Below are 24,804 nucleotides of genomic sequence, written 5' to 3'. Positions count from 1 at the left end.
CATATATCAGTACAAGTATTCTGTTTTTTCGGACGAAAAAACAACACGATGGGTCTTACAGTATTCCAAATTACTCTTCAACGGTTGCGAATCTGAGAAAATGTTCAACATGATTCCTATTTTTGATAGCCTGACGGTATACTATTTGCCCCATTTCGACAAACTTTTAACAAAAGTTGCGTTCTAAACCAACTTTCACCGTATTTGAATTTGAATTTAAACCGTAAGGAATTAGAAAAGACTTTATATATGCAAAGTAGCGTATTTTTCATAGCTTTCCAACGCCGTATCATTTGCATCAATCCAACAAAACGTTTGCAAAAATTCGTGAAAATACGTTTTGCCCAGAATTTTACCGTTTTTTAAATTACTTTTAAATCATACATAATTTGAAAAAACATTCTATATACGAAAGATGTGGATTTTCACCAGCTTTTCAACACCATCTCATTTGCTCAATTCCGACAAACCATTTGAAAATTAACTCCAAAATACGATTCACGTTTTCGGTTTTGAAAAAATGGTTTTTTCAAAACTACTCTTAAACCATAATGATTTTGCAAAAAGAAAATCTATACAATGGTAATCTAGATGCCAAGAACTTTCCAACGATATATTACGCGCACCGTTCTGACAAAAAAAATTCATAAAAAAATTGAACTAAAAGAGACGACCAGTTCAACGAAATGACAGCATCAGTACAACTGCTCGAAGTCGGCAATTCGAAAATAGTAATAGAATAATATTCTGTTACGCGAAACAGAGAAGTTTGGGTGCGTGTGTCTATATATATATATATATATATATATATATATATATATATATATATATATATATATATATATATATATATATATATATATATATATATAGGGAAAATCCATCCTACCACTCAGTGATAGTTACCCCACATATCTCATATACTACCATATTGTATTATATATACTACTTTATCATTATAAATATGTTCATATATTATATATAACATATTTCAAAGTGAGTTAAATGAAAAAATTGCAAGTTAGCCCATAGTTTTTATTATATTTGCGAAATACGTATATATTTGTACGTAAAAAAGAGCATACTCAAAATACGATGCATACTACCTAAAAAGTAGTATATATACCACCTAAACATCGTTATATACTACATACTATGCATACATACTCTCCGATTTGATAGATACTACATACAACATACAAAACTCAAGTGGTGGTAACTACCACTGGTGGTAGATAAAATTTGTCCTATATATATATAGGGATTGACTATTCGTCACCCTGGGTGAGGAATAGTTATTCTTCACCCCCTTTATTTTACCATCAATACACCGTAATTTTACGTTTTGTAAGTTTTGTCTTATTTCTGACGTAAAAAGAGACCGTAAAAAAAATATAATCGTCGTAAAAAATATTTTATGTTATATAAAATTACAAACGTAAAAACATAGTATAAAATACACATAAACTGCAAAATTTCTTGTCTTATGCCCTATATTCTTATTTTTCATGCCAAATTTTACGTAGTGAATCAATAAAAATGTAACTATTTGAATTCCAAACGTAATTTAATTATGAAATGATCGTAAGATTAACTCGGGTGAAGAATAACTTATTCTGCACCCTGGGTGCTGAATAGTAACACTATATATAGGTAAATTATTTTGGGCACCTAGCATTTAATAGCTCGCATGTCCACCCATTTTCATTTATTGATTTAAATAGAATTAAAACACATATTAATTGGTGAAGTGAGAATGATAGAATAAAAAGGAAAGAGATATACATGATTATATGCATCCTCCTTAGATCGAGGTATACTATGTACGCACAATGTGACTCGTCAGCTTGTGGATGTTTTACACATAGATGAATACATGTATACATAAAAATTGATACCTTCATGAGGTATCCATGACAAAATATTTTTATTATTTATATCAAAAAATTGTGCGCTGACTCCAAATAATATAAACATATCCATGGTACGTATATATCCAATGATTTATTCTAGGTTTTAGGTAGTAAATAAATTATATACATAGTGGATAAATATATACCTACTAACGAAATTATGTACTTACGTGGGTATGCATACCTACTAACGAAATTATATGCATACCTACTAACGAAATTATATGCATACCCCCACAAAAAAAAATTATACACATACGCGGGTATGCATATATCAACTAATGAAATTATGTATATATGTGCGTGCCTTTCAGAAAAAAGTACATGTACGGGTATGTGTATGTGTATACTCAATTTTGTGGTGGGTATGTGTATACCTACTACTGAAGTTACGTAATATACACGTGTATTTACATACGTAGTGATTTATTCTATGAATCAATAAGTGCTATATAAGGAGGTAATAAATGTTGATTTTTATTCACTATGGTATTTAAATCACCTTCCTTTTCTATGATTTGACATGCATGCATGGGACGGTTAAAGAATTAAAGCCTGTCAAATTAAGTAGTAATTAAATCATTTACATTAATTTTCAAATCAGTAGCTAAGCATGATCCAACGATGGATAGGCAAGGTGTCCAGGCACTTAGATGTCCCAAACTGGCATCCTATATATACTAGAAGAATGCCCGTGCATTGCAACGGGGCCATATTAACTTTAAGAGTTCAATATTACGACATTGGCGACCTTTTTTACCATCAAATCCTCACACACACACTCTCCCCCCCTCCCTCTTCCTCACTCTCTCTCCCTCTCTCTCTCTAACACACACACACATAGCCTATTCTCCCTGCCAATAAGACTTACTCAATTGGCAATAATGTGTGGACTTGTGGTGAGCTTGACTAAACTAATGGATAGTGTGATATATTCCCCAATCATTTAACAATGAAATTTCAGAACTGGGAAGATTATGTAACACCTCAAGTCATTAGCTACAGTGACCTCCCCCCTAATGATGCCATGTCATCAGGCTTGCTAAGCCAAACTGCCACTTGATAAAAATCAAAGCCCAATTCAAATTTAAAATAAAGTCAAATAAATTATTTTGTCAAACAGTAAAACTAAAATGTTCACCATATTCTATAAATTCCACTGATCTTTGACATGTTGAGCCCAACATTATTTGACCCAAAAATTAGATCTTGTCAAATTAATAAGAGGTCCAACAGTAGTTAAAATAACCAATTAAATATATACCTAATTTTTTGTATTTCCTTTTGGCCCCAAACTTTTTGTGCCACCTAAAAATATTGTGCTCGAATTGTGTGCATAGTTTCACAATTAAAAAAATTCATTTAGTTGATATAAGAATAAATAGAAAATGGTGTTAAAAAGGAGAAACGAATTAGAATACATTAAAAAACAAAAGGACGATGAAAAAGGGGATTCCCCCTACCCCGGGCCTTGCCACCGAACCGGCCCAGTGGTCCAGTCCCCGCGCGGTCGTCTTCTCCTGTTCCCCGAGCCCGTCGCTACAGAGCCGGGCTCCCGCCCGACCACCTCACCGGCATCGAAGGGGAATGGATAAGGGTGACGCCCTGCCTCCCCTGCCCCCATGGCCTCACTCCTCCTCGACGCCCCCTCCCAGATCCACTTCTCCTCCTCGCTCGCTCGATCCCGGTGATCTGGACGAAGTCAGATGCCACGGCCACCATGACCGACCCTGTCCACACGGCCACTGCCCTCCCTGCTGGCTAGGAGCTTGTCGAGGAGCTCCGAATACCTCCGCTACTTCGTCTGCGCCAACGAGATCAAGTCCAGCACCCCCAGATCGACGTCGTTGCCGTCTGCCTCAACCTCCGGCCACCGCGACATTGCCGTTCGAACCGCGCCGCCCCGAGCTCCCCTGTCTTCCCCTAGGGTGCCATTGACACCGCCGTGATCTCCTCTTGCCTTTCCCCAGTTTCCTCTCTCGTTTGCTCTCGTTAGGTATTTCGCCGTGGCCGAGAACCGCCGTCCGCCATGGCCATTGCAGGGGTAGCCACTGAGCTCCTCGGATTGACCCCGTGGCACATGCCAGCTCCTATGCGCGCCCATGCCCGAGCCTTCAGCTCTTCTTCCGCGCCCGCCGGGCCACTCCCTCTCTGGCTCTCCATGCCCACGCACGTGCCACACCACGTCCGTCGCGCCCGCCGTTGCCATCACGCTCGCCACAGCCACCGCACCACTGTGCCCCGCGTGACGCACACCCTGGCCGCGCGTCACACTCTCGCTGGCTGCGCTCGCCCCGTCTGCTGCCTCCTATCCCTTCGCTCGCCCCGCTGTCGCACCCCTGCCTCGCGCCGCCTCCTGTCGCGGCCATCTTCTGCCGGCCGCCCTCTCAGCCACGCCGGCCGCATCTCTGCCCTCCACCGTCGGCCGCTCGCCTCGCCTGCTGCGTGCTTCTTCCTGCTGCTATGCGCTGCTCTACCACTGGTACGCTGTTGCACCATGCCCTCGACACCGCCGTGGACAAACGTGGCGGAGGGATTGTCAATGGAGTACGAGAAAGAGGTGGCGTCAGCTGGCTGTGGTGGAGGTGATTATGCGAGAAGGAGCCGGAGCGGAAGGAGAGGTTACAATTGGAAAGAATCGCAAAAAAATCATAACCCGGAGATCTCATTCCAAAAAATGCTAATATCAATGGAGGGGTGATTTCCTTCAATAGGTGGAAAACATAGGAAATATTGGATGTTATCAAGGAAAGGTAAAAATTTAGGAAAGTTAGGATTTTGAACTGATTTCTATGCAAATGGGGTTTTATTGTTTGGTAACATGATATCAGTACCTGCCCGTTTGTGACATGTTTGATTAGGAAAGTTTGCAAATGTTAAGAAACTATTTATTGGGAGGAAAGTTTATGACGTGTCTGTTATTTGTTTCCTAAAACAAATTTCACTAATGAGAGAAATCGATTGATTTAGATAAGTTAGGAAAGTTAGATTCAAATCTATTATTTGTTTCTTAAAAATTTGTTATTTGTTTCCTAAGACAAATTGAACCAATAAAAGGAATCGGTTGATATGAATAATTTAAGGAAGTTAGATCCGTGATTTGTTATACGTTAGGAAAGTCCTGGTTGTAATAAAAAGTGGAGAGAAAAGAAAACCGATGGATATATAGGAAAAAGCAAAGATATAAAGTTTGGCTAGCGCGGCTGCAATCACAAGCGCTCATTTGCGTGGGCATCCGGTCACTCCTCTTACCTCATTTGCATTTTCACTTTATAGATCATTTGATGCTTATTTCCTCTTTTAGAGTAAGTGGACCACGCCGGCTGTAGGATGCCAGCACTAGTCTGCCAAGCGCGCAGTCCTAGCAGGCTTGGACCACGGGCCTTCGGCCCGAGCGGTTCCAGGAAGGTCTTGAAGAACTTTTCTCTCAAGGTTCGAACCTTTTTTTTGGCAATACATCTTTTTCGTCACCTGACACACAAGCTCCTTTCCTCGAGATAAAAAAAAAGTAATAACACCCTGGATCCACAAACTTGCACAACATGTGATGATTTAGTCCAAAAATTGCAAAATGTAACTGAGGGCTCCGAAAACTTGACCCCCTGTGTGATGTTTTCGTCCACAGCGAATCACAACGCGACAAGTGGCAGTTTAGAGCTTGGACCGGTCCGCACTGACATTTTTGCAATAAACCCCCTGCCGTTCCGTTGAATTAACCCGCGCTACATCACCGTCCTCGCCGTCGTCAGTGTAGTCATCGCCCATTTCGTCGCTGTCGGTCTCGTCCGTGGTGAACTCCCGGTGCGGCTGCTCGTTCATCTCCCTCACAGCGTCTTTTGGCTTTATGGCAAGCGCATGTCCGGTTAGTTTCCACCCCGAAAAACATCCATCGACCGATCGAGCTCAAACACGCTAGGCTGCAAGGTAAAAATGGTGTGCGCGACTACCTTTTTTACGCCCAGGGCGAACGTGGCCGTCGTCGGCGTTGTCTGCCCCGTTGCTTGTCGGTACCTGCACGGCTCCGACTTCTCCGTAGTTCCTCTTGTCGTTGTCGTTGATCTTATTTCCCTCGATCTCGATCTCGTGCCGGTTCAGGTTCTGATGCTCCGCGACAGCAGAGACAGACACGATGGCATTGTTGGCAGCGGCGCTGCTGCTGCCGCCCTCCCTTGTGCTTCTTGCGGTAGATGGCCTCGAGCTGGTGGAAGTACGAGCCGCCGTCTGGACCGGCCGCCGGCGGTCCGGGTCGGCCGGACCGGACCGAGCAGTGCCGCGGTACGGCGACGGCGAGCGGCGGCAGGATATTACGGGGCACGGGGAGGAGAGGAAGGAGAGGGGAAACAGCCGCGTGCGTATGATGAGGACGTTTACGAGGTCGGGGGGGGCCGGGTACGCAACAACTGGAGGTGTTGCCGTGGAGATGGCGGCGTCGCAGGAGCCGGCGGAGGTCTCCCCTGATCCGCTTGACTTGGGGAAGCTGGAGTTCTTCATCTGGTAGGCCCCGCGCGGGTGAAGTCCAAGGGCGGGCCTGTTCGTGGCGACACTAGTGTTAGGCAATTAATCTCGTTGCCTGCTTGATTCCTTTTTTTAGGGGTGTTTCCTGTTTTCCATCACGTTAATTATGTTTGTTTTTTTAAGTATCACGCTAACTCTATTGAGTCGATAGGAGTCCACATTGTAGGATCGTTGCATGTGCCAAAACTATCCTTTTTACATTTTGCATGTTGCAAATAAGTAGGACCCATAACGTGACCGGCTAGGGAGAGTTAATTGCACAGAAGTACCACAATTGGGGCATCACATACAGATTGGTACCACGATTGCTAATTTTTGCGTATCAGTATCAACATTGCTCTAGATTTTTGCAAATAGGTCTAAACTGCGTATAAACACGTATTGACGGTGTATACGTGCCGACGTGGCATGTTTTTTGCAGAAAACCCCCGCCCTCGCCCTCGCCCTCGCCCTCTCGCTCCGCGCCCGCCTCGCCGCCCTCGCCCTCGCCCTCTCCCCGTGGCGGCCTCCTACCTCAGCCGGCGCGCGCACGACCCCAGCGCGCCGGTAGCGCCTTCTGGCTGGTGCTCCCGCTTCGCCTCCCCCGCGGCCGCCGCCCCGCCCTCCGCCACGCCACCGCCGCCGCCCCTCTTCACGCTCGACGACCGCTTTGCCGCCGCCGACTTCTCGCCCGACCCCACCGCCTCCGACCTGCTCCCCGTCGCCTCCTCCCCCTCCCCCCGCGTCGGGGCGGGCGCCGGCAGCCGCTCGCCCTCATGGGACCGCTCCCGCGGCAAGGCCTCCGCCCCCGGATCCCCCATGGACGGGGTCGTCGAGCCGCCGCCCCGCAAGGAGCTGCTCGCGCTACCCCCGCCATCCAGCCCCTGCACTCCTCCTCCCCCGACGGCGACGGCCGTGACCCCGGCGACGGAGGCTGCCAGGACGGAGCCGGCGGCTCCGGCCAGCGAAGGGAAGGCAGATGGCGAGGAGTGGGTCACTGTATTCGGGTGAGGAAACCATGATGCTCTTCTTTACTTGTTTTTTCAGGAAGCTATAGCCTGCCGCATGCGCATGGTAGATTCAGTTCTGCAAGTAGTAGTATCTTGGTGACCGCTGGACATGTATGTAGCCATGGAGCTGAAAATATTGCTGCTTTGCGTAGGTTCATGGCCCTGGCATGTGCTTGCTCCTGTGTATGTCAATGAGCAACAGCAAAATCAATCATTTAGTAGCATATCGCTCTTAGACCTTAGTGCTTGTCCTAGCAACTGGATATACCGGTTTCATGACACCATTGATCATCTTATATGTTCGTGGAATTAATGGTTGTCTACTTGTTCAATTCACACGTTGTATGGCTGCACTCAGTTAAAGAGATGCCTTTTCGTTCAATTTTAAGATGGATTTAGCCTAAAGGTTGCATTCTCTTTATTCCAGTTTCAGTGATACTAAATGCTGTGGTGTATGATTTGGCTATCTTTTGAACATGAAACAGATAGTGAAGTTGGTTTTGGCCTGTTGAGTATGTTTTTCATCATCACATGTTCTAGTCTGGATAATCTGTCTTTGTGCATTCATGCATGATGTGAATTTTTATAGGTTTCTCTGGCCTGTGATTGCTGGGATAAGATTTATTTAAAGTGATTTGTGATGTCTGGAACCTAGCTCTTTTCTTAACAAATGTTTATCATAGTTCCGCTATGCCCGTGCATCACATGATAGGTTTCTGCATTATGGTGCGACAATTAATTCCTCTGGCCTTCCATCTTAAACTGACAATTGTCTTCACAGCACTCTTACGATGCCAGGAAAGCCCTCCAAAAGAATGGTATCCAACTATGCAGTGGCGTCATAATTGGAGTAAAGCATATTGATCCAGTGCACCGACATCAGCTGGATGATAGGCTCGCTGGAATCAATCAAGGAGGCTTCATGGTCTCCCTGCCTTCGAAATCACTTGTCCTGAAGAGCAGCACAGGTGCATCAAACCAGTTGGGGGCCTTGCCTGTTGGCTGTTGTAACTTTGTGTTCTGGTGGGTGCTGTCATGAGCAATGGCTCTGGATGAAGGATGAAACTGAGATCTCAATATGTATTTATTTTGTCCGTTGTAATCTACATGAGCTCTGATATATTTGAGAATGTTTCTAAGAAATGCCATCATGGCCACTATATTGAATTGGTAATATGGTTACATCGTTTACAATGGCATTCACCAGGAAAGCTGGGGGTTCATCGACCCAATTACAAGAAGCATTATCGTCATAAGCAAATTTCGCTAAAGAATGAGCTACCTCACTTGTATCACAGGCATAGTGTATAAATTCAGCCGATCCTATCAATCTATCATCCCAGCCAAGATGAAACACTATAGATAGCCAAAGCTTCACCCCAAATTCTATATCTTGTCCTGCACAGGCATTGATAATTTGAATCGAATCCGACTTGGTCTTATTGAGTGTAGCAGAAAACTGCATTTTTCTTCTGATTTGATTTGATAGCGTTCGTATTGGATCAAGTGTGGTCATATAGAACGTTCATTCTAATTTTCAATCAGGGTCATCCGCGTGCATTCCCAAATAACATTGCTCAAAAAACCTCAACTGTAATGGGATATAGAGATTTGCAACACACCAGATGCAGCAAAGATTATACTGAGATTAATACAGCATCGCATCGGATCACACGGCATCGCACGCACCCAGCAGGATCGACACAAACGTACAGACGAAGACTGAAGACAACACGAAGACTGATGGCTACAGAAGAAGCAGTAGGCAGAACCACGAGGAGTGGCGGATCGGTGATACGACGGGGCCCTGGGGCGATGCCCTAGTCTAGACGCGGCCCTCCCAGAGGCACGGCTGGTCGTCGGAGCAGAGCGCGTGCGGCGGCGGGGCGAGGCCCAGCGCGGCGGCGCGCTGCCAGCGCTGGGCGCGGGTGAGGCCGAGGCAGGGCCCGTAGCGCATGTCCATGTCGAACTCCCTGGCCTTCCTCTCCGCGTTCTCCGCCTCCTCCCTCCTCGCGTCGGCGCCGTCACCGTGATCTGCCGCAAAAGCAACAGCAGATTGAAAATAAATAAACACCAGATCGATCGATCGAGCGGTCAAATCCGCGTTGGGCGTATGAATCGGCGGAGCTCGGATTGGGCGTACGGCGGCGTACCTGGCGTCGGGCGCGCCGCCGCTTGCTTCTGGTGGTGGTGGTGCGCCGGCTTCTTGGAGACGCCGCTGGTGGGCTTGGCGGCCGCTGCGCCGGAGTGGGCCTTCTGCTGCCGGAAGAAGGACTTGACGTCGCCGCCACTCCTCATGGCTCTCTCTCTCTCTCGCCGGCGGCGCGATCTCTCTGTTGTATTTCATTTCTCTCTCTCGCCGGCGGGGTCAGCACCACCGGCGCGCTGGGGTCGTGCGCGCGCCGGCTGAGGTAGGAGGCCGCCACGGGGCGAGGGCGAGGGCGAGGGCGGCGAGGCGGGCGCGGAGCGAGAGGGCGAGGGCGGGGGTTTTCTGCAAAAAACATGCCACGTCGGCACCTGACGGGCGGGCCCCGCTAGTCAGATACACCGTCAATACGTGTTTATACGCAGTTTAGACCTATTTGCAAAAATCTAGAGCAATGTTGGTACTGACACGCAAAAATTAGCAATCGTGGTACCAATCTGCATGTGATGCCCCAATTGTGGTACTTCTGTGCAATTAACTCGGCTAGGGATCAGGCGACTGAATTCGAATTTGGGCCAGTCATTTTTTTTAACGGAAGATTCAATCCAAAATAGCTAGCCACCCCCGACCTACTAACTCGAGCGTCTCCGCGAAAGCACTGCCACATGCAGAACGTCCAGATGTTTTGCATAGTTGGATACATGCATGCATGCTGGTAGTTTCTCTTCTTAATTTTTACATTACGTGCATGGTTGGATACAGCATCCATGCTGGTAATTCTCTTCTTAATTTTTTTCATCTCGTGCATGCAGTTGATGAGCATGTATACATGGATGGGTCCAATGTGCATGTCCATTCACGTGTGAGCTTTGCTTGATGGATTGATATGACTTATAGGAGTACATGCATGTCACGCACATATGCAAAAACACAGAGTTTGTATAAGGCTATGCTCATTTTGCATAATATTATCTTTTATGTACTAAAAAGTGAATTATTTTTAGTTGCTAAAATACAACTTTACTAACGTCACACGGCTGCAACATAAACTGACAAAATATGAACATGAACTAAATAAACAAGAACAAATAAACATACAAATTTTATTCTAAGCTAGAATGAATTAAGGGCATTTGCGTTACCCTTAAAGAAGAAAGAAAATGAAATAAAAACTACAACAAAATCAAAAGGTGAAGCTTTCTAAGAAAGAATAAATTTGTGTCATTGATATTACCCTTAAAGAAGAAATAAAACAAAAAGTTGCACACAATTTGCATAAAAAATGCACTTCTATAATATGCAAGAATAAACATATAATAGTGAAAAATTTGTATTCTACTATAATTTATACACATATTGTATAGGACTTGTGTGTATACTTACACACAAAAGATGAGGCTGTCCAAAAAGATGAATTAGTGGCATTGGTATTACCCTCTAAGCATTACAAAAAAATGCACACAATTTACACACAGATTGCGAGTTTTTTATAATTTGCAAGAAGCATGTAATAGTTGATTTTCCTAAAAAAATCCTACGATGGAATAAATTAGTGGCATTGATATTACCTTAAAGAGGAAAGAAAATGAAACAAAAACTAAAACAAAGTCAAAATAATAAAGTTATCTACAAAACCAAATTAATGAAATTTCCTATGGAAGAATGAATTAGTGGCATTGGTATCAACCTTTAAGAGGAAAAAATACAAAATAAATTGTGCTTTGTATAATATGCAACAATAATCATATAATAGTGGAATTTCACAAAAAGAAGTTTTCTGAGAAGGAATGAATTAGTGGCATTGGTATTACCCTTAAAGAAGTAACAAAATAAAATGAAAATTGCACACAATTTACACATAAATTGCGCTCTTTTGTAATATGCAAGAACTACCATATAATAGTGGATTTTTCAAAAAAATGGGATGCTTCCTAAGAAGGGATAAATTAGTGGCATTGGTATTATCATTAAATGAAAATGAATTAAAAATAATAATGAAGTTTCTCTAAGAAAGAGTGAATGCATTACTCTTTAAGATGAAATAAATAAAACTAAAATTGAAACTAAATCAAAATAATGAAATTTTTAAGAAAAAATGAATTAGTGGTTTTGGTATTATCCTTTAAGAAAAAGAAAAATAAACTAAAATAAAATAAAATCAAAATAATGAAGTTCTCAAAGGAAGAATTAATTAGTGACATTGATAATTCCATTTAAGAGAAAAAAAATCTAAAACAAGCAATGAAATTTTTGCATATAATAGACACAAAAAAATGCGTTCCTTTCAAATATGTATGAGTAAGCATATAATAATGGCATTGATATTACTATTAAACCAAAAGAAAGTGAAATAATAACTAAAATAAATGAAAATGATGAAGTTTTATGAGGAACATTGAGGTAGTGGCATTTGTATTGCCTTTTAAGAAGAAAGTAAAATGAAATAAAAAATTTGAAATTTGCATACAACTTTGCACTAAAATTTTATTTTTTGTACTAAGCAAAGAAAATCATATAGTCATGCAATTTCACACATATTGTATAGTATTGTGTGTATACATTTATACTCACCCAACATCCAAAAATACTCACAAAATAAAAAATAAAAACAGACTAATAATAAAGAAAAGGAAAAACAAATGAAAAACATACAAAAACAGAAAAAACGGAGAAAGGACAAAGGTAGAGAGGGAAGGACTGGATTGCACATGTAATGAAAGTCAGCCCATTAAGGAATTGACTGACCCAAATTAGAGGTCAGTCAGTTATTCCCAGTACAAAACATGACACACAACACACAGAAAAAAATACAACGCTAATCTCAAAGAAAAATTCAATGGCCAAGAAATTGACTGACCCAAATTTAAAAAATCAGCTGACTGACGTATAGCTAAAGTGTAACGTGTATGCCTATATACAGATGTACATTCAGTTGTACAAATTCTGACCTGCCACTAATCGATCTTGCGTTCGATGGCACGGGTTAATATGATCGTGGGGAGGTGTAGGATGCAAGGAACGTATCCGATCACGCCCATCTTTCTCGTTCTTTCTATTTCTGCTCCGTTGAATAAAAGGAAAACTGCAACGTTTTAGGTAACAGATTCCTATTCCTACGAAGCAAATCGTGGAGATAACTGTCTCTCCAATAACGTGCAGTAAATCATGCAGAGAACTGTCTCTTCTTCTACCTGGAGCCTCAAAAAAAAATCCATCGAGGTTTCTTTGGCGGCAGCGGGGTCTGGACCTGCATCGGCGTTGGCATAGGGATGACGACGGGTGGGACATGCACGGTTTGCCCACCGATGCGCTGGAGGAAGGCGATGATGGAGGCGTCGCGGGAAGCCGCCGCGGCGCGCTCTTGCGCGAGCTGCTCCTACTCGCGGTTGAGCCGGGCCACCTCCTGCCGGCGCCAGGCCTCCTCCCGCGCCGTGCGCTCGGCCTCCCTCTTCTTCATGGTCTCCAGGAACCGTTGCTGCATCTCCTCCTGCCTCTGTACGACCTGCTTCATCAGCCCATCAAAGAAAGCCATCATCTTCTTGCTGCTGCTGCCGCCGCCATGCTTTCGCTTGCCGAGGCCATCCGGGCTGCCGCCGGTCTCGGCCGTCATGCATCCTCGGAATCGTCGTCGTCATCCGACTCAGAGTCGGACATGGACGGGAAGCTCAGGCCTTGCAAGCTGACGGGCGGTGGCTGGGGAGGCTCCACGGCCGCCGCAGGGGCCGGCTGCATCGGCGGCGACGGCATTGCGCTCATCGGCTGCAGCGCCGAGAAGGCGTGCATCTGCGGCGGCGGGGGGGGGGGGGGGGGGGGGGGTGCACTTGCTGCGGTGGCGGCGTGCAGCGCCTCGAGCTCCTGGAAGAAACGGTAGCTCTTGCCATCCTGCGGGCTGAATCGACGAAACAGCAGGGGTTTATTGCAAAAATGCCAGTGTTGACCGGTCCAAGCTCTGGACTGCCACCTGTCGATCTGTGATTCGCTCTGGACCAAATCATCACATAGGGGGTCAAGTTGTGCGAGCCCTCAGTTACATTTTGCTAGTTTTGAACTAAATCATCACATCTCGTGCAAGTTCATGGATCCGGGATGCTATTACCTCAAAAACAAAAGCAGGACCTGGTCGGCAAGCAACCCCCTCGGCCCCTCCGCCTCGGAAGCAGGATGTCCTTTTTAGCACACCGTCCAATGCGCTGCTACGTTTAGGATGGATTGAGAATCCACAACTCGTGACATAAAAGGAAGAGACCGTGAGTTTTCCAAAAGCCCTTCATCCACAGGCTACACCCACATCTCCATTATCACCTTGGCTACACCCTCTGAAGAAAAATTCTGCACAACACGAAGAGAAACAGGAGATGGACGAAAGCTGCCCCGTCGAGATGGTGCTCGGCGACCATGTGCGGCGCCGTTTGCTCCTTCTTCTCAACCTGGAGCATGACGTTTCCCTGTTCGAAGACGACAGAGCACAAGAGCAAGAGCGCGGATCCCTTGCTCGTCCCTCGTCACATGCTCCAATTGCACCCGGCGTGCACCTTGCTCCTACCAACGACCAGCTCAATGCACCGCATCTCCAGCACCATCTGTCACAGCACGAACCGGCCAGGCTAAGGACAGCGCACCGCCATGCTGTTTCTGAGGACACGACCTGCTGTCTTGCACTTGGATTTGAGATGGCATCATGGCAACGGCGGCGGCGCTCGAGCAAGCGAACGGTCCGGACCACCATCGGCTAGTAAGGTCGGCGCCCACGCCGGCCGCGAACGCAGGTCCGCAGCGCCACTGTTGCCGCCAGGGGCGGAGCCAGAATTTGAGCATATGGGGGGCCGAGGCAGAATCAACAACAAGAAAAAAAACATAGTAAATCTATTGAGTGATTTTGGTACTTCAATATGCATCTCGTAGTTTGCTCGAACCAACCAACCCCCCCCCCCCCCCCCCCCCCCTAAGAATATCCCGATACTTATATTGTTTTTCCTCATCGCAACAATTCATAACCGAAGCACAATCGATGGCAAAATTAAATCCAGATGACAAAACCAGTGTGCTATGTCTAATTTCCAATATCTATTTGTGAGGATAAAACAACAGATTGTTTTGCATCTAACTAATTTCATCTAAATCAAGAAATTGATGCAACCAATCCTAATGCGGATCGGCATTGTCACATCGAAGGAGCTAATGAAAGAGCGACTCACCACAAATTTCTTGCGCATCGTCATCGTCATCAGCCGCAACGTGACAGCTTCCACCATCGGTGGTGATCGGCTGCGACCGCCGACTTGCAAGGTACGGCGCCGTCTGCCTTTCGCAAACCGGCGAACTGCCCTAGCCCCTAGGCGGCTGCAATTCGTGCGTCCTGGGTGAACTGCACTAGGCGGCTGGTTGTTTTCAGTAAATTGGGCTGGCGAACTAGTAGTTTACGTAGCTGGGCAAGGTAGGCTGAGTTGTTGGGCTTCAAAAATTCAACTCTTTTCGCTTGTTTACGTAGCTGGGCTCGCTACAGGCCTTGAGCGCCCAGTATAGGGGGGGGGGGCGAATTATGCCTGCCTAAGTACTAACGTACGATGCGTTGGGGGGGGGGGGGGGGGGGGGGCTGCTCGTCCCCCCCTAGCTCCGCCCTACTTGCCGCAATCTGCGCCCGCCGTGCCTTCCCGGCACCTAGCTCGTTGCCACGTGCTTATATACATCCATCGATCCATGCAAATCAAAAAATAATTCATGCATGCGTGTCCTCAAATCCAAGCTTAGTCAGCAAACCGGGTCATTCCCTGCCACGTCACTTAATCCACTCCTAGAAAGGCACTTCCTTCTACTCAATAAATGTTTTGTCAGCGGATGAGGGTGCGCGGCACGTTTCCGTGAGCTTCGGCTTCATGACTCGCGCATACACCATCGACACGGAGACGCTAGCATCACTCATCAGACCTGTTCCACAGAGACGACAACCAAGTGGTGACCAAAGCCTTGCCTATCACAGCGAGCTGGCAGCCCAAGCTGGATATTCATCTCCAACCTCTTTTCTCAGGGGTAACCAGCGCGTAAATTTTCGCTGTATCGCAGTGTTTGATGTTAGAGACTTGTTTTAATTAGCATAATTATCCTAGATCCTGCCACCTAATGTTGGTATGTTCGAAGCAAACAACCTTTTTCGCTGTGATGTACCATGTTAAACTATTATTCTTTTTTATGCCAATGCAAAAATAATGGTCGTGCTACGTATTTTTTTATTCCGTCAATTACGCTTTTCCAAAAATGTTTTTTTCCTCAAGAGTAAATGCAACCCGAGTGGAATGTTTTTTTCTTTTTCCGTGTGATGATTATCTCTTCTTTTTTTTACCCGGGGAGAGGAACTGGAGAGAATGATATATGCAATTACAACACCGACCATCTAATAATTATTTTTTATAGCAAGAGATTTCATTTTGTTTCACTCCCTATTATTAAGCAACCCAACCTAATAAACCAAGGCATGCTTTTTGATGAATCTGCGTGAATTTTCCGAACTACATATGAGTGTTGGTTTTGAGGATTTCGCGCAGGACCGAAACCATGAGGATAACATGCCAAACCAAGCTCCCCCATCCCTCCAACTAGTATACCAGAAAACATGGTGTCCAGCCACACATTGTTGCACTGCTCGTCACAGAGCTAGTCGAGCAGCCTTTACGTCCCCTATGGTCGTCGCACATGCACCAAAGCCCTCCCCCTAGGCTCTGTCTGGTTCAAAAACAAACCAACATGCCCCACCCTCTATATAAGATCTTTGCCCCACCGCCTGTCTCGAGTCGTCAGCACCGAAACCAAAAAGCCCCCCCTAGGCCCTGTCTGGTTCAAAAACAAACCAACATGCCCCCTATATAAGATCTTTGCCCCACCCCTGTCTCAAGTCGTCAGCACCGAAACCAAAAAGCCCCCACCCCCCTGGCCCTATCCGGTTCTAAAACAAATCAGCACGTCCCCCATATAGATGATCTTTGCCCCACCCCATGTCTCGACTCGTCACCACCGAAACCAAAAGCCCCCCCGGCATGTCCGGTTGTAGAAGGAACCAACATGCCCCCCCCCACACATTGACCATCTTCGCGCCCCCTCCCCCGGTCCCGAGTCGCCACCACCAAAAACAACAAGCGCACCCCCCGGGGTCACGGGCGTCAAATCCCACATGTATTTAGTCCACCAGAAATATGGAGGGTGGAACACCAAGGAACAAGATTTATGAAATCAGTCTGGTTCTCACCGCACGGGGTGGGGGGAATCTGCGTGCAGTATTTAGAAGGATACGTTCCTTTCCATGATGTATCAAGCTCGATGCAGACAATCCTGCACATGGGGAGAAGTTTCTTCGCTGTCTCAAGCGACCACGCCTGCTTAGGGACTCGCTCATGGAGAACGCGCACGCGGTAACATGGACGAACGAGCTCGACGTCAAAGTCGGGAGTCCAATCCTGGACGCGGAATGGTGTGGACCGGTCGTCGTGGAACACCCTCACAGATGCAACTCGATCGCGCCACCCCTCATTCATGAAACAGATGAGGAAGGAGTTTACCGAGATGATAGACACGTCGAGGGCTGCTCTCGGGATGTCGTCAAACTCGGAGAGTGTAGCTTCCTTCACCTCCGCAGGTTCGACGCATTGGCCGGTGATCACCACCGTCATGGCTCGGAGACCATTCTCCTCTTCCACCATGGCGGGTGTGCGCTCAATCACGCAGTTAGACATGAACGGGCGGTTGTTGGGGTTGGAGGAAAATGACATCAGGGATCACATGTTCTCCATTTGGTGGAGTGATCTTGTTGTTTTCTACTACCTCCGTCCCATAATATAATAACGTTTTGACACTAGTAAGCTGAGGCGAGTAGCACTTTAGCGCAATGTCGAAGGCTGATTCGTGATTTTGGCATGACCCATGGACTATCTTATATGAACATGCACGTCTTCAAATTAATGCTTCACAATCTGAGTCTGCTGCTCGCTGCCCCGCTACAGTCTGATGGCGTGAAGCGACGCGACCAATGTCCCACATTCACGGAACCATTGTTCAATTCACTCAAAAACGCACGATGGGATAATAGGTTCTCAGGTCACCATGAAGAACCGCCAAAACTACGAGGGAAGAACCGTCTTTGGTTGGAAGGGAATCGAAATTGACTTTGTGAGGAACCAATGTCCCACATTCACGGAACCGTCGATCAACCCACTAAAAACCGCACGAGGCGATAATGGGTTCATGGGTCGCCATGAAGAACCGCCAAAACTACGAGGGAAGAACCTTCTTTGATGTAAAGGGAACCGAAAATAGACTTTGTGAGGAACCAATGTCCCACATTCATGGAAACGTCGATCAACCCACTAAAAACCGCACGAGGCGATAATGGGTTCATGGGTCGCCATGAAGAACCACCAAAACTACGAGGGAAGAACCGTCTTTGATGTAAAGGGAACCGAAAATAGACTTTGTGAGGAACCTGTCCCACATTCATGGAACCGTTGATCAACCCACTCAAAACGGATGATGCGATAATGGGTTCGCGGGTCGCCATGAAGAGCCACCAAAACTACGAGGGAAGAACCGTCTTTGATGTAAAGGGAACCGAAACTAGACTTTGTGAGGAACTAGTGTCCAACATTCATGGAACCGTTGTTAAATGCACTTAAAAACGCATGACGCGATAATGGGTTCCACAATGCACACTATGTCCCACTTCTATGTATCTAAATCGCGATCCTTTTGACAAATCACACTCGTTGCTTAATGCCATATCTGACATCAATTGGAAGCGGGAGAGCTAGTGATCTCTCCTGAGTTTTGACTTTTGCCACAAGATCCACCAAAACTACGAGGGAAAGAACTGTCTTTGACGGGAAGGGAACCGAAAATAGAATTTTGTGAGGATCCGTGTCCCACATTCATGAACCAATTGTTGAACCCACTCAAAAAACACATGTCGCGATAATGGGTTTGCGGGTCGCTATGAAGAACCGCAAAAACTACGTGGGAAGAACCGTCTTTGATGGGTAGGGAACCGAATAAAGACTATGTGAAGAACCGGTGTCCCACATTGATGGAACCGTTATTCAACTCACTAAAAAACTCCCAATGCGATAATGGGTTCGCGGGTCACCATGAAGAACCACCAAAACTAGGAGGGAACAACCGTCTTTGATGGGAAGGGAACAAAAAGAAACTTTGTGAGGATCTGGTGTCCCACATTAATGGAACCATTGTTCACCCCGCTAAAAACACACTCGCAATAATGGGTTCGCGGGTCGCCATGAAGAACCGCAAAAACTACGAGGGAAGAACCATCTATGTTGGGAAGGGAACCGAAAATAGACTTTTGTGAGGATTTGGTGTCCCACATTCATGGACCCATTGTTGAACCCACCCAAAAACACATGTAACGATAATGGGTTCGCTTGTCGCTATAAAGAACCGTGAAAACTATGAGGGAAGAACCGTCTTTGATGGGAATATAACCGAATATAGACTATGTGAAGAATGGTGTCCCACATTCATGGAACCGTTGTCCAACTCACTCAAAAATGCACGTTGCGATAATGGGTTCGCGGGTCGCCATGAAGAACCACTAAAACTAGGAGGGAACAACTGTGTTTGATGGGAAGGGAACCACTAAAACTAGGAGGGAACAACTGTGTTTGATGGGAAGGGAACGTAAATAGACTTTGTGAGGATCCGATGTCCCACATTCATGGAACCATTGTTCAACCTGCTAAAACATGCATGTCACGATAATGGGTTCGCGGGTCGCTATGAAGAATCGCGAAAACTACGATGGAAGAACCTTCTTTGATGGGAAGGGAACCAAAAATATATTTTGTGAAGAACGGATGTCCCATATTCACAGAACCGCTGCTCAACTCACTAAAAAATGCACGATGCGACAATGGGTTCTCATGTCACCATGAAGAACCGCCAAAACTATGAGGGAAGAACCTTATTTGATGGGAAGGGAACCGAAAATGTATTTTGTGAAGAAACGATGTCCCACATTCACGAAACCGTTGTTCAACTCACTCAAAAATGCATGATGCAATAATGGGTTCTTATGTCATCATGAAGAAGCACCAACCGTCTTTGATAAGAAGGGAACCGAAAATAGACTTTGTAACGAACCAGCATCCCACATTCATGGGACCGTTGATCAACCCACTAAAAAACGGATGATGGGATAATGGGTTTGCGGTCGCCATGAAGAACAACCCGAACTACGAGGGAAGAACCGTCTTTGAATGGAAGGGAATCGAAAATAGACTTTTGTGAGGCTCTGGTGTCCCACATCCCTAGAGCCATTGTTGAACCCACTCAAAAACACACGTTGCGATAATGGGTCAGCGGGTCGCTTTGAAGAACCGCAAAAACTACAAGAGAAGAACCTTCTTTGATGGGAACGGAACCGAAAATAGACTATATGTCCCACATTCATGGAACCGTTGTCCAACCCACTCAAAAACGCACGTTGCGATAATGGGCTCGCGGGTCGCCATGAAGAACCACCAAAACTAGGAGGGAAGAACCGTCTTTGATGAGAAGGGAATGAAAATAGACTTTTGTGAGGATCTGGTGTCCCACATTCATGGAACCATTGTTCAACCCGCTAAAAAACGCAAGTCGCGATAATGGGTTCGTGGGTCACCATGAAGAACCACGAAAACTACAAGGAAACAACCGTCTTTGATGGGAAGGGAACCGAAAATATACTTTCTGAAGAACCGGCCATAGATGCATGTTCTTAGAGCATCTATAGCCGAGCGCCCCAAACCGGCCTCAAACGCCCAGGCGGCCCGTCCGATCATGAACCGGTCACGATTTCTTGACCCAGACGGACGGCTCAAACGCTCGGGCTGACCGGCACCCCTCATATCCAGCCTAAATATGGGGCGGATATGGGGCTACCCGGGCATGCCCGGGCGCCTCCGCCTGACAAGCCTGGCCCACCGCTGACCCCATGGCTGTCCCACAAAACTCCCATCCGGCTCACCGCTCTGAAACCATAGCTCACTCACTCTCCTCTCCCCGCACCGATTCCGATCGAATCTGGCGCAATGTCAAGCTCCGGCAGCCACTCCGACTCTGGCCTAGATCCATACTATGAGCTTGCCCTCCGCATCGCCTTGGAGCGGTCCAAGGTGGAGACCGGGGGCAACTCCGGATCTGCAGCCTCGCCGCAGACGCAGCTTCCCCGCCGACGCAGCTCGGACGCTGGCGCTAGCCCCTCCCGGCTCGTGCGCAACTTCGACAGGCGGCCTGCGCAATCCGCGCCTCCTCTGCGCCGTCCCCTGCCCCCGTTGGCTGCTTCTCCCCCACGTGGGCAGCGGTAGGTGCTTGTGCCTGTCCCGCCGGCCCAGGTGCGCATGCCGGAACCAGAGGAGTGTGCCGCCTGCCATGAGCGGCAACGACAAAGGAAGGGGAGGGAGGCGGAGCAATCCGTGTGCCGCCGCCGCAGGATGGAGGCAGAGTCCAACGAGGACGCATAGCTCCTCGAATGGGTCTACCGTCGGTCACTTATGACCGCATAGATGGACGTGTGGCGGCTCCACCAGAAGAATGCCAAGGTGCTCCGGATTGCCATTGAGCAGTCCGAGCGCGAGGCGACGAGGCAGCAGCCGAGGCGGCTCGGCTCGAGAAGCTCAAGCGACAGCATGACAGGGAGGTCCGGCGGCTAATAGGGCTCGTCATCCTCTCTGACACATCTGACGACGAGGACGACCACGGCTCCTCGTCGGACGACTCGGACGATCCGCCACCAGCCGCTGACGCCTACAGCTTCGCCGGTGACAGGAAGGGTAATGGGCCGATGAGGAAGTGGTGAATCTCCGCCGTCTCCTTCAATTTAAAGTTTTTAGTAATCTAGTTTAAATTTGTCCGTTGTTTATGTCACTTATGTGAAATGTGGCTGTTCGTTTGGACATCCGTCGGTGATAATTTGGTGATCGGAATGTGCATTCCTTGTCCAATTCTATGTTTGTGTGATGATCTACGTTTTTTATTTATGTTGCATGCTAGTATGGATATGAGAACCGGATATGAGATACACGGATGTCGACAACATAATTTGAGAAGTGTACGGTTAGTGTCGGCTGTAGATGCTATTAGGATCCGGGTAGCAGGGCGCAGAGTTGCTGTAAAATGGCTATGGCATGGGCATGAATACACACGGCATCACGGTGTGGCCCGATCAGCAAAGGACGAACATAATAACAAGACAAACGCAGGCGGCGTGGGGTTTTCGCTGGTCCAGGAGGCCCGTTCAAGAAGTTGACCCAACCATGACCGGACGGGACCCGTGACAATAACCAAGGAGCAGGGTCGGCAGAAAAAACAAGGTTTCTACTGGGGAAAAGTCAAATGCTCCCCCACACCGACAAAAAAAACGTATCTCGTGACTGATGGAATCCCGCGGTCAGAGGTTTCCTGGGCTTTCTTTGTCTGCTTTCCCTTGTACGTTGTCAAGATGATGGAGGAGGACGGCCCATGCTCGCATTCACGGGGTAGCTTGAAGATAAGCGCGGCCACTCCTTTGGATACGAGGGCTGGGCATTTGTTGTTCTGCCAAATCCCAGATAGCAGCTGAAGATCGACGAACTTCGTTTGTTCATAGGGCGGCGGCACACAGCAGATCTAAAGGTATGACAAATGTAACACATCATCTCGTACAAGTATGCACGATTTAACATGTGAATTGACAAGAGTTTGCAGTGGCGCGCAGTGCCCCGTTCTATTTCCTAACTGGATCATGTTTGCATTCGCTTTCTTAATCTCACTAGTTGATTTGCAAGTTCGTTACGTATCCATCGATACTCTCTAACCTTGTACTCGCGCATGGCCTTATAGAAAAAATAAACTTGATACCTAGATTGTTTTTTTGTCCACTGCACCGCACAACGAGCTGTGTAAAAAGGCACTACAGAATCTGTAATGGTGAATGTTCTTCTGATACATGACTCTTTTTTGCTGGCATGTTTGGACGCAGGATGGATGGGTACAGGATCCCCGCTTCGGGCCCGAGCGCACGCCGACAGATCGACGATACATCCTTGGAATCAGCAGAAGAAGAAGAAGAGGGGATTGGTTTCCCTGCTGGAGGTGCCGTTGCGGAGTCAGAGTCAGATGAAGAAGATCAGAACCAGCACAATGGAAAGGCGCCTGCGATCAGCTCCAGGTGTAGCGTTAAGAAGCTTCATGATTTGATCGCCTCGCTTGACGAGGAAAAATACAGTATGTCGTCGAGATGGATTTTGGTGGCCTGCTGGAGCTGAATACTTTGATGGTTGGACGCCGAAGACCAAAGGTGGCATAATTGGTTCCCAAAGCTCACCACTGGCCCTTGGGTCTGCAGCAGGTACGAGCACACGCCCGATAGAACCATCTTCATCACTTTCAAAATCAGTGGGCATACTGAAAATAAATCATGTGACAACTTTATTTTTAAGGGCATCCAGCGGGATCGTCGCGCTACATTACGCAGGGCAGTGGATGGGGACAAAGCTACAGCAGTCTCTGTCTCTGGTATGTATGCCGAAAGTCTGGCTATCAAAATGACTGATAGATGGAACAAGAAACGTCCTAATTCACTATATGATTTGAATTTTCACAACAGATATGAGATGAAATCGACCAATCTAGGATGATTCTGCTTTATGAGGTTTTGGGGCTAGCTTGCAACACTGGGAAACTTCCAGCGAAATTCAAAGTTTGCCAGACCGATTTGCTGAGGAAGTGAGCAAAGTGATATCTTGGTAGTAATGTCACTCTTATCAACCACTAGACTACACTACTCTAATAGTGGTCTTCAGCGCAATGCCTCTGAGAGCGAACTGCAGCAATCGCCATGATCGAAATAAGTTTCTACAGACTTATAATTTGCCCAAGAGATATTGCGCAAATTATAAGTCTGTAAAGCAGAGTCGAAATAAGTTTTTACAGAGTGTTTTTCTAAGGCTGTCAGGAATTAATTTAGTTGGGAACATTCCAACTTGGCAAGGATCTAGACTTGTAATATTTTTTTAAACTGCCCTAGTAATGTTTAAAAGTTAGAGACCTTCTTTTTGCATGTCGGGACGTGAGAAGCAGAGTACAGCAATGCAGAAAGTTTAAAACTTGCTGGCAGGTCTGTTGGTACGATAAAGTTTGGCAACTACGAAATGATTTTTGTGAAGTTCGGAAATAAGAACTAATTGGGGGGGGGGGGGGGGGGGGGGGGGCGCATAAGAACAGCTTGTTGTTCTTGCACGCCTTAAACCGTCAGTCTGTTTTTGAGGCGCAAACATAGGGTGATGCTCATCGCGATCAGACATTTTCCTATCCATTGAATGAGCACTTGCAATGATCATCATCAACGGTTGTGAGTACGTTGCCCATAGCAACATGAGCTCCAATAAGAGACCTGAAACAAAACATGCTGTCTAGCACACTACCACAGGGATTTAGGCAACTACGAAAAAACAGTGGTGTTCTTTCTTACCTGAGTTGATCCGCATCTGCTGCGGTTTGAGATTGGATCAGAGAGAATGAAGCGCCATTCTCCAACTAACTGTTCATATATTTGGGACAGTGGTCGATTCAGGTACAGAAAATAAGTACTAAAACAATCTAATTTTTGCAAAGGTAGAAACACAGACACTTACAGAATTCCTGGATGGTAAAATACTCGCAGCACGTCATCGAACAGCTTATTAGTGCCGTTCCGAACAGAAGATGATTGCTCATGAGTGGATACAGCCAGGTCTCCCCGCCTAATATCATTTTGCCTATCATTGTACTCCGTAAAACATGAATAGCTTGGTCAACCAAAAACATTCGTGACATGTATAATACTTAGAAGATCAACCAAAAGGAGTGAATCATGCCTTTCTCTGAAGATCCAAGTGAACATATATGCACTGGAGGAAGTGATGAGTGATTGCATTGTAGTTTGTCACAACACTGAAAGAACAAAGTACAGCCATGCGTTTTTGTTATTTCAGACACAAAACATTCAGCAAAGCGCGTAAATCCCTGACGAAAAACTGCGTAGCTAGTTTGTCAGGCACAAACCTTAAGGAGTACACCCGAAAGCTTATTGATAAATTGACAGTTGCTCTCTACAGATTGCAGTGTTTTTGCGGGTCTGAAACAATACCATATCCTGGCTTCAATAGCTCGAGTCACTACAAAAAAAAAGACACATCCGTGACATTTTGAGCCGAACGAAATTTTTTTCTGTCATACATATGACACT

General features: G+C 46.5%; 2 protein-coding genes, 1 long non-coding RNA gene and 1 pseudogene across 3 annotated transcripts; 2 read left to right on the top strand and 2 right to left on the bottom strand.

The window, feature by feature from the left end:
- Nucleotides 1-6,836: 6,836 nt before the first annotated feature.
- On the top strand, nt 6,837-8,539 carry LOC120964005 (uncharacterized). The gene is made up of 2 exons (XM_073499185.1): nt 6,837-7,414; nt 8,199-8,539. The coding sequence occupies exons 1-2, from the start codon at nt 6,837-6,839 to the stop codon at nt 8,260-8,262; spliced, it is 642 nt and encodes a 213-aa protein (XP_073355286.1). The 3' UTR covers nt 8,263-8,539.
- A 473-nt stretch (nt 8,540-9,012) lies between these two features.
- LOC109773730 (uncharacterized) lies at nt 9,013-9,892 on the bottom strand. Its single transcript, XM_020332441.4, has 2 exons — nt 9,571-9,892; nt 9,013-9,451 (listed from the first exon to the last, which is right to left on the bottom strand). Exons 1-2 carry the CDS (start codon nt 9,713-9,715, stop codon nt 9,243-9,245), a joined length of 354 nt encoding a protein of 117 aa, XP_020188030.1. The 5' UTR covers nt 9,716-9,892; the 3' UTR covers nt 9,013-9,242.
- A 2,870-nt stretch (nt 9,893-12,762) lies between these two features.
- Nucleotides 12,763-13,346, bottom strand: LOC141022905 (uncharacterized; annotated as a pseudogene).
- An 8,663-nt stretch (nt 13,347-22,009) lies between these two features.
- On the top strand, nt 22,010-23,624 carry LOC120964004 (uncharacterized). Its single transcript, XR_005755677.3, has 4 exons — nt 22,010-22,211; nt 22,558-22,926; nt 23,018-23,093; nt 23,185-23,624. It is a non-coding gene; the product is annotated as an uncharacterized lncRNA (long non-coding RNA).
- Nucleotides 23,625-24,804: the final 1,180 nt, after the last annotated feature.

The sequence above is a fragment of the Aegilops tauschii genome, chromosome 5 (genome assembly GCF_002575655.3).
Source record: "Aegilops tauschii subsp. strangulata cultivar AL8/78 chromosome 5, Aet v6.0, whole genome shotgun sequence".
Classification (NCBI taxonomy): Eukaryota; Viridiplantae; Streptophyta; class Magnoliopsida; order Poales; family Poaceae; genus Aegilops; species Aegilops tauschii.
The sequence above is the reverse complement of the archived record's forward strand: the minus strand, read 5'-3'. Positions and strand labels throughout refer to the sequence as shown.